At 36.0% G+C, this 13,268-nt stretch overlaps 2 protein-coding genes across 5 annotated transcripts; both read left to right on the top strand.

The window, feature by feature from the left end:
* The first annotated feature begins 2,790 nt into the window (after positions 1–2,790).
* On the top strand, positions 2,791–4,417 carry borcs5 (BLOC-1 related complex subunit 5). Of its 4 annotated transcripts, none has more exons than XM_052120031.1 (5): positions 2,791–2,999; positions 3,113–3,182; positions 3,316–3,459; positions 3,550–3,707; positions 3,794–4,417. In XM_052120031.1, exons 2-5 carry the CDS (start codon positions 3,125–3,127, stop codon positions 4,019–4,021), a joined length of 588 nt encoding a protein of 195 aa, XP_051975991.1. In that variant the 5' UTR covers positions 2,791–2,999; positions 3,113–3,124; the 3' UTR covers positions 4,022–4,417. The 4 variants fall into 4 exon arrangements, with proteins under 4 accessions (XP_051975991.1, XP_051975989.1, XP_051975992.1 ...); XM_052120029.1 differs by having other exon boundaries at positions 3,113–3,200; XM_052120032.1 differs by having other exon boundaries at positions 2,807–2,902.
* Positions 4,418–6,328: 1,911 nt separating this feature from the next.
* c46h12orf29 (chromosome 46 C12orf29 homolog) lies at positions 6,329–11,788 on the top strand. Its single transcript, XM_052119955.1, has 7 exons — positions 6,329–6,547; positions 6,906–7,023; positions 7,746–7,841; positions 8,011–8,127; positions 8,248–8,445; positions 10,140–10,309; positions 10,382–11,788. Exons 1-7 carry the CDS (start codon positions 6,458–6,460, stop codon positions 10,568–10,570), a joined length of 978 nt encoding a protein of 325 aa, XP_051975915.1. The 5' UTR covers positions 6,329–6,457; the 3' UTR covers positions 10,571–11,788.
* The last annotated feature ends 1,480 nt before the right edge of the window (positions 11,789–13,268 follow it).

The raw sequence follows: 13,268 nt of genomic DNA, 5'->3' as shown, positions 1-13,268 counted from the left end.
CATACTGAGATGAGAAAATCCAACAGGCAAAGATAAATCCAAGGCTGGAATTGTCAGTTGAAACTGCACAGTGAATATCTGATGCAAGTGTCACGGTCCTGTCACTCTGTCAGTTGGGGTTTTTGTCTGACAGGACCGTGGCATTATCATCCCATGTCTGGAGAATAGTGTCTGTGTCTTGACTTCCCGTCTGGTTTGGTTTTGGTCTGTGTCGAGATCCGGACACTCATGCTCCATGTCTGTCTGATATTGACATGGGTGCGTCACTGAGATTTCTGGTTTGTGTGTGGCCAAACTCTCGCACAGGTGTCCTGTCTTGTTTTTGTTGCCTGTTGCGTGCATCACATGGCGTTTGTCTCATGATTTTCTCATCTTGTTTGTGGGTTGGCATGGGTGTATATTGCCTTATTGTCTTGGCGATGTGCGCTCATCCCATTCAGTTTTGTGTGTTCGGGTGTTTTGTTGTCTTGTGAGAGCATGTGGCTTTGTTTTGTTTCTGTTTTGCCGTGTGTCCCTCCTTGTTTGCCCATTATTAGTTTATTAGTCACACCTGCCCTGTCCTGTTAACCCGTTGATTTCTTTCTCTATTTTAGTCTTCTAAAAACAGTTATGTGTATTTGTTTGTTTATTCCAGTCAGTCTATCGGTCTAGTTTCCTGTTCTGTTCATCCCTACCCGGTCTGGTCCCCGTTGCCTTCTGCCCCAGCCCTGGATTACCTTTTTCCCCTACAGGGTGGTTTATGTTTGTTTTAGCCCTTTTTTGTTTTAAGAAATCTTTTTTTTTGTTTTGTTTTTTAACTCCATGCTTGGGTCCTGAGCCTCAACCTCAATCATGTTCACATTCTCAGTGGCAAATTGCTGAATAACAACAAAAGTGTGTAAGCATCACATCACAACCAATCCAAGGCTGGACAAAGCCAAGGCTGGAGATCAGACAGAAAACACAGGTATATCCTGGAGATAGAAGTCCAACGTGAGAAACAGCAAAAACTATAAAAAATATGATACAAACAAACAAGACAAAACTGACAGGAAATATAATATGGATTGAACAGGGCAAATGGCAGGAGACAATCTGGCACAAGTCAGCACACAAAGGGAGAATAAAAAGGGACTGCAATTAAGAGAAACTAAAAAGCAGGTGCAACAGATGATGAGCAGTAATCAGCATGGAGTGTGTGCTGCCAGGTGAACTGTCAAACCAAAACACACACAAGAAAGGGGAAAAACAAAGACAAGGAGAACAGCGGCAGATCACTCGACAGCCCTGACGGGACATCTCCATAGCTTTTACAAAAATATATTTGACAAATAAATCCAATAATATCAATGCTTTGTATTTTTTATTCTTATTAGAGCTTCTATATGATAATTTAATTAATTCTTAAATACGTTGTATACGTTAACGGTGGAGGATCTTTTTTGAAATGAGCAAGTTCTGTGCCGAACCAATCATGGGTGATCAGCGGCAGGTGCATGCCCGTTAGAAATTTTTTTTTTTATTTTTTATTTTTACTTTATTGAAAGTAATCAACAATACAATCAAAGTAGCAAATTTTTTAAAAAAAAGATACATACAAAACATAAAAATTTTTTTAAAAATAAATAAAATATAAAAAAATAAGAAGAAAAAAAATAAACCACACTAAAACACAAAAGAATTAATCAAATAAACACATTGAATATAGTACAATTAACCACAGTCTTAACAGCTTTTTTGTTTTGCATGGAAGAGATAGTAGAAATATACTGTTCCATTTCAGTTTTTAGCACTGAAAAAAGTGTTTTTTTATTAACGAATTTACATTTATGGATATGGAATTTGGCAACAAATAAAATTAGGTTTACTAGAAAGAGTGCACCATTGTCCTTCCCACGTCACTAAAACAACCACAAATTAAATTTTTGTAGAACAGGGAGAACTCAGGAAGAATATTGTCAACTAAAAATGAATTAATGTCTTTCCAGAGCTTATATGTGAATTCACAAGACCAAAATAAATGTGAAATAGTTTCAGGATGCAAGCCACAAAGCCCGTTAGAAAATTGTGACTAGCTGTAATGTCATGTTGACGTATGCTAAAAAAGTCTTGCGAGAGCGAGGCAGGCGAAGTTGTATTTTTCCAGCTGCAAACTGCAAGCATGATGGGAAACGATTTGCTGACGACACAGCTTAATGCACATTGGCTTAAACAACCGAGATGAAAAACAAAAAAGCACTGAAAACACGTAAAGTTTTAAAAGCACTTTACAAATGTATGTAAAATAGTCTGGCAGTGTAACTTAGATTATAATGTGACCTCTTGTTCGTGATGTGATGTTTCGTTCTCTTCTACAATGTTTGATTTGTTTTTTTTATCTCTAATATCATGTTTTATGTGTATACATTATCTGTGTATATTCCCAACACTCTGACAGTACGATATCTGTATGGGATATGTGATTTTTTTAAAATTATATTTCTTAAATATCTAAAATACATGTCTTTTTAAAACTAAAAATGGATGGAAAAACACGTCTTATTGGCTAAATTAAATAACCGGTACATTAAATATATTTTAATTCATATTTATTTCATTTTAAACAACATAATTTAAATGATATTCACTTTATCAGCAACAGCGCATGGACGTGAATATCGCGATATCTGCCTTTGATCTCGAATTTGTCTCATCCAGTACGAGAAGTGAGAAATGTCCGGTTTGACAGTACATTTCACTCCTCCCCGCCGTGTACTCACGTCTATTCTCGAACGAGATTACCATTTTGTCATGGTCACATGTAAACAAACATTTGACGTCATCATCGTGCGTGTCTTGTCATCAGACCGGACGTTTAATATTTACCTCCAGATATGCTAGTTTAACAGCATTCGGAATTATGATTTAACATCTCACTCTGCGTGTAAGTTACAATGTAAGACGTTAGCCAGCTTTCCATTCTACATGTCCCTTTAGAACCTACTTAACGATCAAGAGAATAAACTCGCTATAGCAATCAAGTGAGTTAATCATAAGTAGTTGCATAGTTATGTATTACACGCATACATTCGTATAGATGATAAATATGTTTACGTTAATCTGTTTGTTTTCTACGCTTGTGTTGACTGCATAGATTCAATTCACCATGGGTGCTGAACAGAGTGGAGATGCTGAAAATAAGCATTCAGATTTCAATGCTTCAGGTGCTGAACATTATATCGGTAACACTTGAGTTTTACCTTCGGATATTATGTTATTGTTGTACAATATGATATACATGGGAATGGTTATCATTATATTCTTTCATATCTTTGTGTCCTCATCATTGCCTTTCAGTTGTACCCTCTCCAGCCAAGCAAAGAGCAAAAATGGATGACATAGTAGTCGTTGCCCAAGGAAATGCATCATTACGGAACATCCATAATGATCCAGATGTCATAAAATTACAAGAAATTCCCACCTTTCAACCTCTTCTTAAAGGTACAGAGCAGTCCACATGACAACTGATTGTAGTGGCTTCTCATAATTGATTTGATGCCATTCAGTATCAGACCCTGATTTTGCTCTCAGGTGTGCTCAGTGGTCAGACCTCCCCCAGCACTGTCTGCCTGGAGAAGTTAGATGCTGCACAGGTTCTGCAGCTGTGTGTCCGATACCAGGATCATCTGCACCAGTGTGCGGAGGCTGTAGCTTTTGACCAGAATGCTCTGGTTAAGAGGATAAAAGAGGTATTTGCCATTGCTTTCTACTGATCTTTTCTACTAAATGTTTCTCTCTGTCAATTGTAAAAATTGGTCATTCATTCCATTGCTAGATGGATCTGTCAGTGGAGGTGTTATTCAGCATCATGCAGGAGAGGCAAAAACGTTATGCCAAGTACGCAGAGCAGATCCAAAAGGTCAATGAGATGTCCATGATTCTGAGACGCATCCAGATGGGCATTGACCAGACGATACCACTGATGGAGCGTCTCAATAACCTACTGCCTGAATGTGAGCGCCTGGAACCCTTCAGCATGAAGCCTGATGGAGACATCAAATAGAGTTGTCACGCCACTACACAGTGGGTTCATACTGTAGGACTGGTGCTTTGTAGAGACCCTCCTCAGGTCATCTCTTGTTGTTTACCTATGGAGCTTTTCACTCTGCACTCTGAAAGGCAATAAGCTTGCCTGGATCAGGTGTTATTTGGCCACAAAACAAGTTGTACTGTGCAAAATGGAAGAACTAAAATACCGAAATGCTTGTGTATAGATTTACCTAGGCCTAATTGAGTGCTTTTAAAGGGCATGATGAAATACAATATACTTCTGCCTCTGGAATTTAAATGTCATTTAATGAGAAATAATGTCATTAATGCATTTGGTGCTCTTGAATTCAAGAGTCGATTCATAGGTGGATGTCACTGAAGTTAATGGCATTAAATTGTTTAAAAAATTTGTTTTCAAGAGAGATTTATTATTTACAAATTATTAAATATATAATTATTTCATCACATATTATTTATGATTAATAGAGAACAAAAAAATTCACAGCATGTTTCAGATTCTGATATTTGCATAAAATGTTAATAATTCATGCCTTTTAGTGTTGTAGTATTATCATATTATAAATGTAACATTGGTCTCACTACAATTGTTTTGAATTTCTCAGTGGCACTTTTTATTGTTTATTTTATTTCCTAATTTAAGACTGTTGGTAACATTATATAATAACATTCATTATTAATATGAATTATTAATACAGTATTAAAGGTACACAGTAAAACAGTTTAACTCCTAAAGACATTACATTAATAGTAAAGTATGTACTAGTAAATCATGAGAACTCACACTAAAATGAAGTTTCCAGTCATATCAGTAACCTTATAAAAGCTTTTTTTTATCCACACCTGGGGATGCCATGTTAGAATCACATGACCAGCTGAATTATACTCACTTAATCTCAGTAACTGTGCTGTTATTGGACACTTTCAGTAATTTATTAAAGTAATCATGGCTGACTGTGAATACTACATTTCTACAATGGCATCTGAAACTGAAAACTATTGATTTTAAATTATGCTGCATCCAAGCCACTAGGTATCAATGTAAGTCCAAGATGACACAAAGACAAAAGCTACTGAGTGCACCTTTAATTAATAATAATATTAATGACTTACATATTTACACTGATCTGCAAAGTATTATATAATGTTAATGATTAATTATTAATGAAAGTTATGAAATGTTACCAGGTTATTGAAATATGATTAAAATAATGTTATTATTTTATAAAAAAAAAAAAAAAATATATATATATATATATATATATATATATATATATATATATATATATATATATTTTTTTTTTTTTTAGAGCGAATCTACAGACACTTTGCGCCATCTCGTGGGTATGTAAAGAATACATTCACATTACATTTTTGTCCCTCAATGTTTCGCCAGGGAAACTCTACTGTCCATTCAATAGGCAACAGTGGCGTTAATAGATAATCTTAAAGGTATATTTAACCCAAAAATGAAAATTCTCTCATCATTTACTCACCCTCATGCCATACCAGATTGAATGACTTTCTTTTTTCTGTTGAACACAAACGAAGATTTTTAGAAGAACATTTCAGCTCTGTAGGTCCATACAATGCAAGTGAATGGTGGCCAGAATTTTTAAGTTTTAAAAAGCAAATAAAGGTAGCTTAAAAGTAATCCATAAGATTCCAGTGGTTTAATCCATGTCTTCAGAAGTGACATGATAGTTGTGGGTGAGAAATGGATCAATATTTAAGTCCTTTTTTACTATAATATTTTCTTGCTGCCTAGTGAGTATGCACAAAGAATGCGAATCGCCAAAATCAAACGAAGAAGAATGTGCACGTGAATCATATTGCATCTGAAGTCATTGATTTAACCACTGGAGACATTTGGATTACTTTTATGCTACCGTTATGTGCTTTCTAAAGCTTCAAAGTTCTGGCAACCATTGTATGGACCTACAGAGCTAAAATATTTATTTGTGTTCTGCTTAACAAATAAAGTCATACACATCTGGGATGATGTCAGGGTGAGTAAATTATGAGAGAATTTTCATTTTTGGGCGAATTATCCCTTTAATGTAACTTAATGTTATTTTGGTCACCGTATGCAGTCAGTTTAAAAACATCTACTCGTGTAAAATTCCTGACATTATATTGACATATACTGTAACGTGTTTACTTCGTTTTAATGCATTTATCATCATATATGTAATCACACCTCTGAACACCACTTATTTATAAAAAAGAAACAGTTCATTCTCCGTGCCAGCAGGTGGAGATAAAGTGAGCCTCAAAGTAACCCACAACAGAGTGAGATGAAATCTGGTCAAAATAGCATGTGAAACGCTAACGTGATTGTGTTAACTGAGACTGCCCCTTTATAGCTCACTCCATATATCATTTGTAAATCAACACAAGACATTAATTCGCCAAATAAAAAGTACTGATTATGCGTCGACTGGGCTCAGTGCAGCAGAAGATCCCATGCGTTTTCCTAACGGAGGTGAGAGACGAACCGTCCAGAAAACGCGAATGTCAGGTGCGTGAAAAAGCAGCATTTTATAACCACAGCCCGTTGAACATTACTAATAAATTATAATTGCAAAAAACGACGAGGCACTGCATAACAATTTAGCGCGTGTCCTCGGTCTTATTTGACAGCCCCATCATTTTATATATATATATATATATATATATATATATATATATATTAATAAGTGCATTGCAACGCTTGTTATCATTAGCAGATAGACTATGCACAAAGCATTATGCTCGGTCGAAGTATGTCATGCATTTCTTAGTACATTAGATGCTAACTACACCTATTTTTTTCCAACATGTTTGCAGTCCCATTGGTCAGTGTTTTAATGCTTACGCACTTTTTTTTTGCTATTCAGCAATTTCAGGTGGTCGCCACTGAGAACGTGAACCCTTTAGCTCTTGCATCAGATATTCACAGTGCAGTTGCAACTGAAAAGATAGATGGAACATGCTGCTATGTCACAACATACAGAGGTATAAAATGCAAAGCTCACAAAACAATCCTTAAAGGAAAATTCTGGGTTATATTCAAGTTAAGTTCAATCAACAGCATTTGACATAATATTGATTACATCAAAAAGTAAATTTGTCTTCACCCTCCTTTTCTTAAAAAAAAAAAAAAAATCAAGGTTCCAGTAAGTCACTTACAATGGAAGTCAATGGGATCAATCTGTAAACATTAACATACTCACTGACCATGTAATGTAAAAAAAACAAAACAGACGATTTAAACAACTTTACAGTTCATAATGCATGAGTTTTAATAGAAGAATGAATGTAAGTGTATTTATAAAATCATAAACTTCACATTTCTGCTTTTATACCCTCCAAAAATTGACCCATTCACTTTTATTGTTAGTACCTCACTGTAACCTCGATTTATGCTTTTTTTTTTTTTTTTTAAAGAAAAGGTGGGACATGTAATGTATTTTTTTGTTAATATTATGCCACAAATGCTGTCATTTGAGTTTAACTTGTATTGGACCTGGAATATTATTTTAACACGTACAGCAGACATACACATTGAACTCTGTGATTTGCGATGCTGAATCTAAATTGATTATGAAATTGAATCTTGAAAATATTTAATGATTCTTATGCTATGGTAATGACATAACAAAAGCTTTAGTATGGTATATTAATAATGTTCAAACCAATGAATTTCACATAAAGATGCTCTTTATTTTGCTTTAAAGGGGAACCATATCTCTGGGCACGCTTGGATCGGAAACCCACCAAACAGGCGGACAAGAGATTCAAAAAGTATCAGTATTCTCAGAAGTCCTGTAAAGGTATTGTCTTCTAAAACTATGTTATCTTGCTTTGGTCACATGATTTAACTTGCACTATTATGTGGCCTCGATTTATTTGCAGAGGATTTTTCAGTCAAAAAGATTGTCACATTAACAGTCAATTGAGAATTTCTGAACATCTGCCTTTGATTTGCTCTGCTCAAAACAGGTTTTGTGTGGAATGTAGAGGAAGATTTCCGAGATGTGCCAGAGTCCTGGATCGCTGCTCACAGAGTCCAGAATGAGAATGGCCATCCAGTGCCTGACGAACACGGACACACCCCAGGTGGGTTTGTGTATCAAGATCACACTCGCCTTTCTCCCTAATGTCTCTGCTCCAATTTAAACTGCACTGAGGGAAAAAAATAGGATACTAATGGCAAAACAATATTCTTTTGGCATAAAGGGTGGGTTCCGGTTGACCATATCAACAAACAGTACTGCTGGCATGCCTCTGTGGTCAACTATGATGCTGGTGTTGGACTTGTCTTGAGGACGGATGAAAAAGATGAAGGATTGCTCAAAATTGTAAGCGTTCCACTAGCAGACCTCATGGAGCAAACGCTAGAACTTATCGGGACCAACGTTAATGGAAATCCTTATGGCAAGTATTATATAACTGTATAGATGAAACTAGATAGGTAAAGTTTGTCAAGACAAACTTTGATAATGGCTTGACAAAGCCTTGACCTAAAGTTTAAACTATTTAAAAATTTTAAGTTTGATGGATTTACAGACATTACAATAAGCTAAACAGAGAGCTAGATAGATAGTCAGTCAGACAGACTGTCACATAATTTGTCAGAATAATCATCAGATAAGTTAGAGAGCAACTTAAGCAGATTGAAGGGCTTTTGTGGGTTTGTTTACATTTCTGACAGTTGGGATTTTGAATTAACGAGCATTCCGTTGACCCATTTGAACATTCTGTCAGTCCAAGTCTATGGGATTTTCCTGATAATTTGATAGTCCGCTGTGCGAAAACAAAGTCCAGTTTGTTCGAAAAGATGTGGCACACTATTCCAGAACAGTCTGAAGGTCTGTGACAAATTTTCGTGGATGTAGCTTAATAGCTCTAGGAGGAGTTTGTATTAGAAATTTCGGTCTTGGATTAGCGATTTCAAAAAAACACTAAAACTTTGTAGAAAAACACTATTGGCTTTGTCAAGCAAACATGATTCCTGTTACGGCACACCGCAGGCAACAGTGCTTCCGGGTCCTTCAGAGCAGTGACTTTTAAAGGTGGATATGAGCATAGCTGCATTTGTAATAATAATGTAACAATGTTTATTAAAGCAAATTAAATCTGTTATAAAAGGATATCTATGGTTTAAAGTGAAGAAATATATTTAGGTTCTTTCTGACATATCAACAAAACCAGTTTTAATCGCCCTGTATGACGTTACAGATTGAAATAGTCTTAAAATAAAAATGTAAAAACTACCCTGACATGCAATGGGTTTCTTTATTTCTGTTTAAAACATTGTTCCATAATATATACAGTAAATAATAATATTTTATATTTAAACATTTAGTATTTAAATTTATAAAAGCCGATTTAGTTTTAACAAGTTACTTAATGCATTTAAAATAAATGCAGACATATTTTAGAAGTTTTGAATTTTTATTTGCATATTCATTATACATATTATACATTCATACAAACAGCCAGTATACGCTGCAGTGTTGGAAAAGGGGCCCCTTTCAATCTTACATGGTGATCTTGTTCATATAAGATGATCCTCAAATGATTTGGCCTCATTTCTGTCACAGTGGTTGTGCTTTGGAAATTAAAAACAGCCGTTTGGATTGGAGTTTGTTTGATAAAAACAAAAAATGGAATCTGCCAACAGCCGCAGTAGGGCAATGGGGTAATAATAGAGCAGAGATGAACACAATGTCAAGAATCTGTGAAAGATCATAATTTATGTCAAATCCTGAGATTGTCTTGGTCCTCTGCCATGAAGCCCAAATCTCCAATAATCACTTGGTGTTTCAACCCCATAAACGGCACTTTTCTTTTTTTGCCATTCCCAGCCCAATTTGAACAAGTTGAGCCAGTGGAACCAGTTATTTTCTGGGATGCAAAAGAACTGGAAAGTGCTGCCACCTAGTGTTTCTTTGTAAACAGTAGTTTCAAGGAATATTTTTCAAACAACACCACTTAAAAACCTTTGACTATATATGAAGTATGAAGTGTCTAAACTAGAGCTTGGGTCTACATCTGTATTGTCTAGCAAGTAACTGACTGGAATTGTGTAGATTTGGGAAGTAACTGACTGACATGGAATTCTGTAGGTTTGGGAAGTAAGAAATATCCAGTCCATGTTCTTGTGCCTCACGGAATCCTACAGATCCAAAACCCGCCTCAACTGGAATACCATCAGCTTTATTCCTGGTTTCAGGAATCCAGCGAAGGGCAATTGGAAGGAATTGTTTGGCACTGTAATGATGGGACACTGTTGAAGGTAAATTATTATTTTACTTTCTTTTCATAACATATTTTTGGCAGATTCGATCACTTAAATCTTTTTCTCCAGCTACACCGCCATCACCTTGGTCTGAAGTGGCCTGTTGGTGACACCTTCCTGAACACCAGACCTGTGGTTGTCCATGTAGAAAAAACAGAGTCTGATCCTGAAGTTTCAGAGAAGGACTTGTTCAATGCTTTCTCCCGCAAAAATGGACAACACTTCAGCTGCATACAGAACATCCAGTTTGAATGCTGAATTCCTAGATGTCCTACCAGACATTCCTACTTTGTTTTCACCTTTGTTTTTGAACCGGCGTGAAGTTTGAGGGCTTTTGTCGACCATTAATATTAGCCAAAACATTACAACTGCCTATTGTGATTATCCATTGACACATTGTCCATAAGCACTTGGTATGACAGAAGTGTGATGTATAGTAATGCTGTGGTTATGCCCAAAAAAGGGATAGTTCACCCAAAAATGAAATTTCTATCATTTATTCACCCAATCTGTATGAATTTCTTTCAGACTGACTGTCACATAAGTCATGTTCTCATATACAGCCCTTTAGATGGTAGGTGTGAATAGCACATTTGGTACTTTTACCAGTAAAGGCAACCCAAAGGTTTTCCCGTAATTTACCTGGTTGCATGTGTGAACGGGGCAACAGATAGTCAGATTAGCTGTCAGAGAGAATCATTTAAAGCAGGTTAAAGGCCTTTTGTGGGTTTGTTTACATTAACATTTTTGACAGTTGGAGTTTGAAATAATGAGCTTTCCGTCCATTTGAACATTCTGTCAATGTAAATGTATGGGATTTTTCCCAATATTTGATAGACAAATCAGTTAGAAAAGACATGGGTGTTAAAAATGTCAGTCTTGGTTTAGGATAAAAAAAAAACACTCTTTTGGCATTGTCAAACCAACATAATTACTGTGACGTTTTTATTTAAATGTACTTCTGTGGAACACAATTGGAGATGTTAGTCTCAGTCACCATTCAATGTTGTTGTATGGAAAAAGGATTAAATAACAGTGAGCAGTCACTCAGATACATACTCCCTAGCATTTTTTTTTGTGTGTGTCCCATGGAAGAAAGTCATACAGGTTTGAATCAACATAAGGTGAAGTACATGATTATTTTTGTGTGAACTACCCCTTTCATACCTTGCACTTTTTCTTTCAAACAGTGTTGCTTTTTAATTGTTTGGTTTCACTTTATATTAGTTGTCTTGACTTCAACTATTATGTGCTAACATTAAAATACATACAGTACAATGTATTTATAATTAATAAATACATGAATTGTTTATGTGTCATGCCACCTAACATTTAGACCCCATCCATCCAACCTGCCACCTCGCAGCCTCACCTCCCATTTCCCGTTACACCTTCATGTACCTGTAATAACACCAGGCATTGACCATAGCACTGTTGAGTGCCCAGCTGTAGCATGGCCACCACCACTTCTTTGATCTGATGCCTATCTGGTAACGGTTTACACATTGGTCATGCAGGTCAACACCTCCAATATGTGCATTTCAGTCTTTATACTGTAAGTGATTTCATAAAATAATGTAAATATAAACTTTTTACTTGTCTGAATTTCAACATTATAATGGAATCATAAGCTAATAGTCATAAAAAGTATTAGGATCCTTGACCGATTAGAATGAAACGCATCCAAACTGGATGAAGGGGTCTCAATATTTTGCCCCTTACAGGACATATCATAAAAGGTTGAAAATGATAAACTACAGCAATTAATTCCATGCTTTAAGTTATGTTTAGGTGGAATATTATAAAAGCAAAAACCACTAAAAAAGACCAATAACCTTGATTTATTAACCTATTAACACAGTATACCCCATTTCCCAATGATATATGTACTTACAAGGCATTTGCCCGCCGGCAACTATTGTTGCCGCTTGGACTTTTGAGTAAGTATACAAGACGCCATAGATCTCTTGTCATTTTTGTTTTGTTTGGGTGATTCTAGAGACCTTCATGATTATGTAGATTTACATATGTCAATGAAAATTACCTTTTATTGGGAGGGTTTGACTTTGCCATGTTTCCTGGAAGTAGGGGTAGGAAGTTGACCGCATTATGTGACAGGAAGTGAACACCATTTTTTTTTTCCTCCTTGAAATCCTTTATTTGGTTGTTTGCTTGCAAGTCATTGATATATAAAACATGGATAGCATCTAGAAAAATACTTACAAAAGGAAAATGACAACTATACACTGTGGCAACTATAGTTGCCGGTGGGCTTAAATGGTCTGACCTGTAGGCCAGTGCTGAGCCTCTGAACCTTCTTCTTAAGGTCAGTCAGCTGATCCTCCCAGGGCTTCTTTTTCACTCTGCAGTTTGTTCTGAGACTTCTGACTTCTTTGAAGATCTTTGTTTAAGCTCTCCAGTTATTCTCTCAGGGAGTCTTCCTTGGCTTTTGCCACTCGTACACCATCCTTAGCTCCCTGCAGCTCTTCACTGAGGTCCCTCACACATGCCTAAAAAGGAACACAGGGATATGATATTTTTATAAACTAGGTTTGGAAAGTTAGTGTTGGTTAGGATTTAGGGTCAGGATATACCATAAGTATTTGGACTGTGAGACACTTTTCAGAATTTTAGCACTTAACGCCACCACTATGGATTTGAAATGAAGCAATCAATATGTGATTGAAGTAGCCTACAGACTGCCAGCTTGAATTTGGAAGATATTTACTTCCAAAGTGGGTGAACAGTTTAGGAATTACAGCATGTTATATACACAGACCCCCATTTTCAGGGGCTCAAAAGTAATGGGAAAAACGAACATACTCATAAATAAAGTGATCATTCTTAATACTTGGTTTAAAATACTTTGCAGTGAATTACTGTCTGTCTGGAACCCATTGACATCACCAAATTATAGGTTTCCTCCCTAATGATGCTTTGTCATACTTTTGATGCA

The sequence above is a fragment of the Xyrauchen texanus genome, chromosome 46 (assembly GCF_025860055.1).
Source record: "Xyrauchen texanus isolate HMW12.3.18 chromosome 46, RBS_HiC_50CHRs, whole genome shotgun sequence".
Lineage (NCBI taxonomy): Eukaryota > Metazoa > Chordata > Actinopteri > Cypriniformes > Catostomidae > Xyrauchen > Xyrauchen texanus.
Note: the sequence above shows the minus strand (reverse complement) of the source record. Positions and strands in the feature narration are given on the sequence as shown.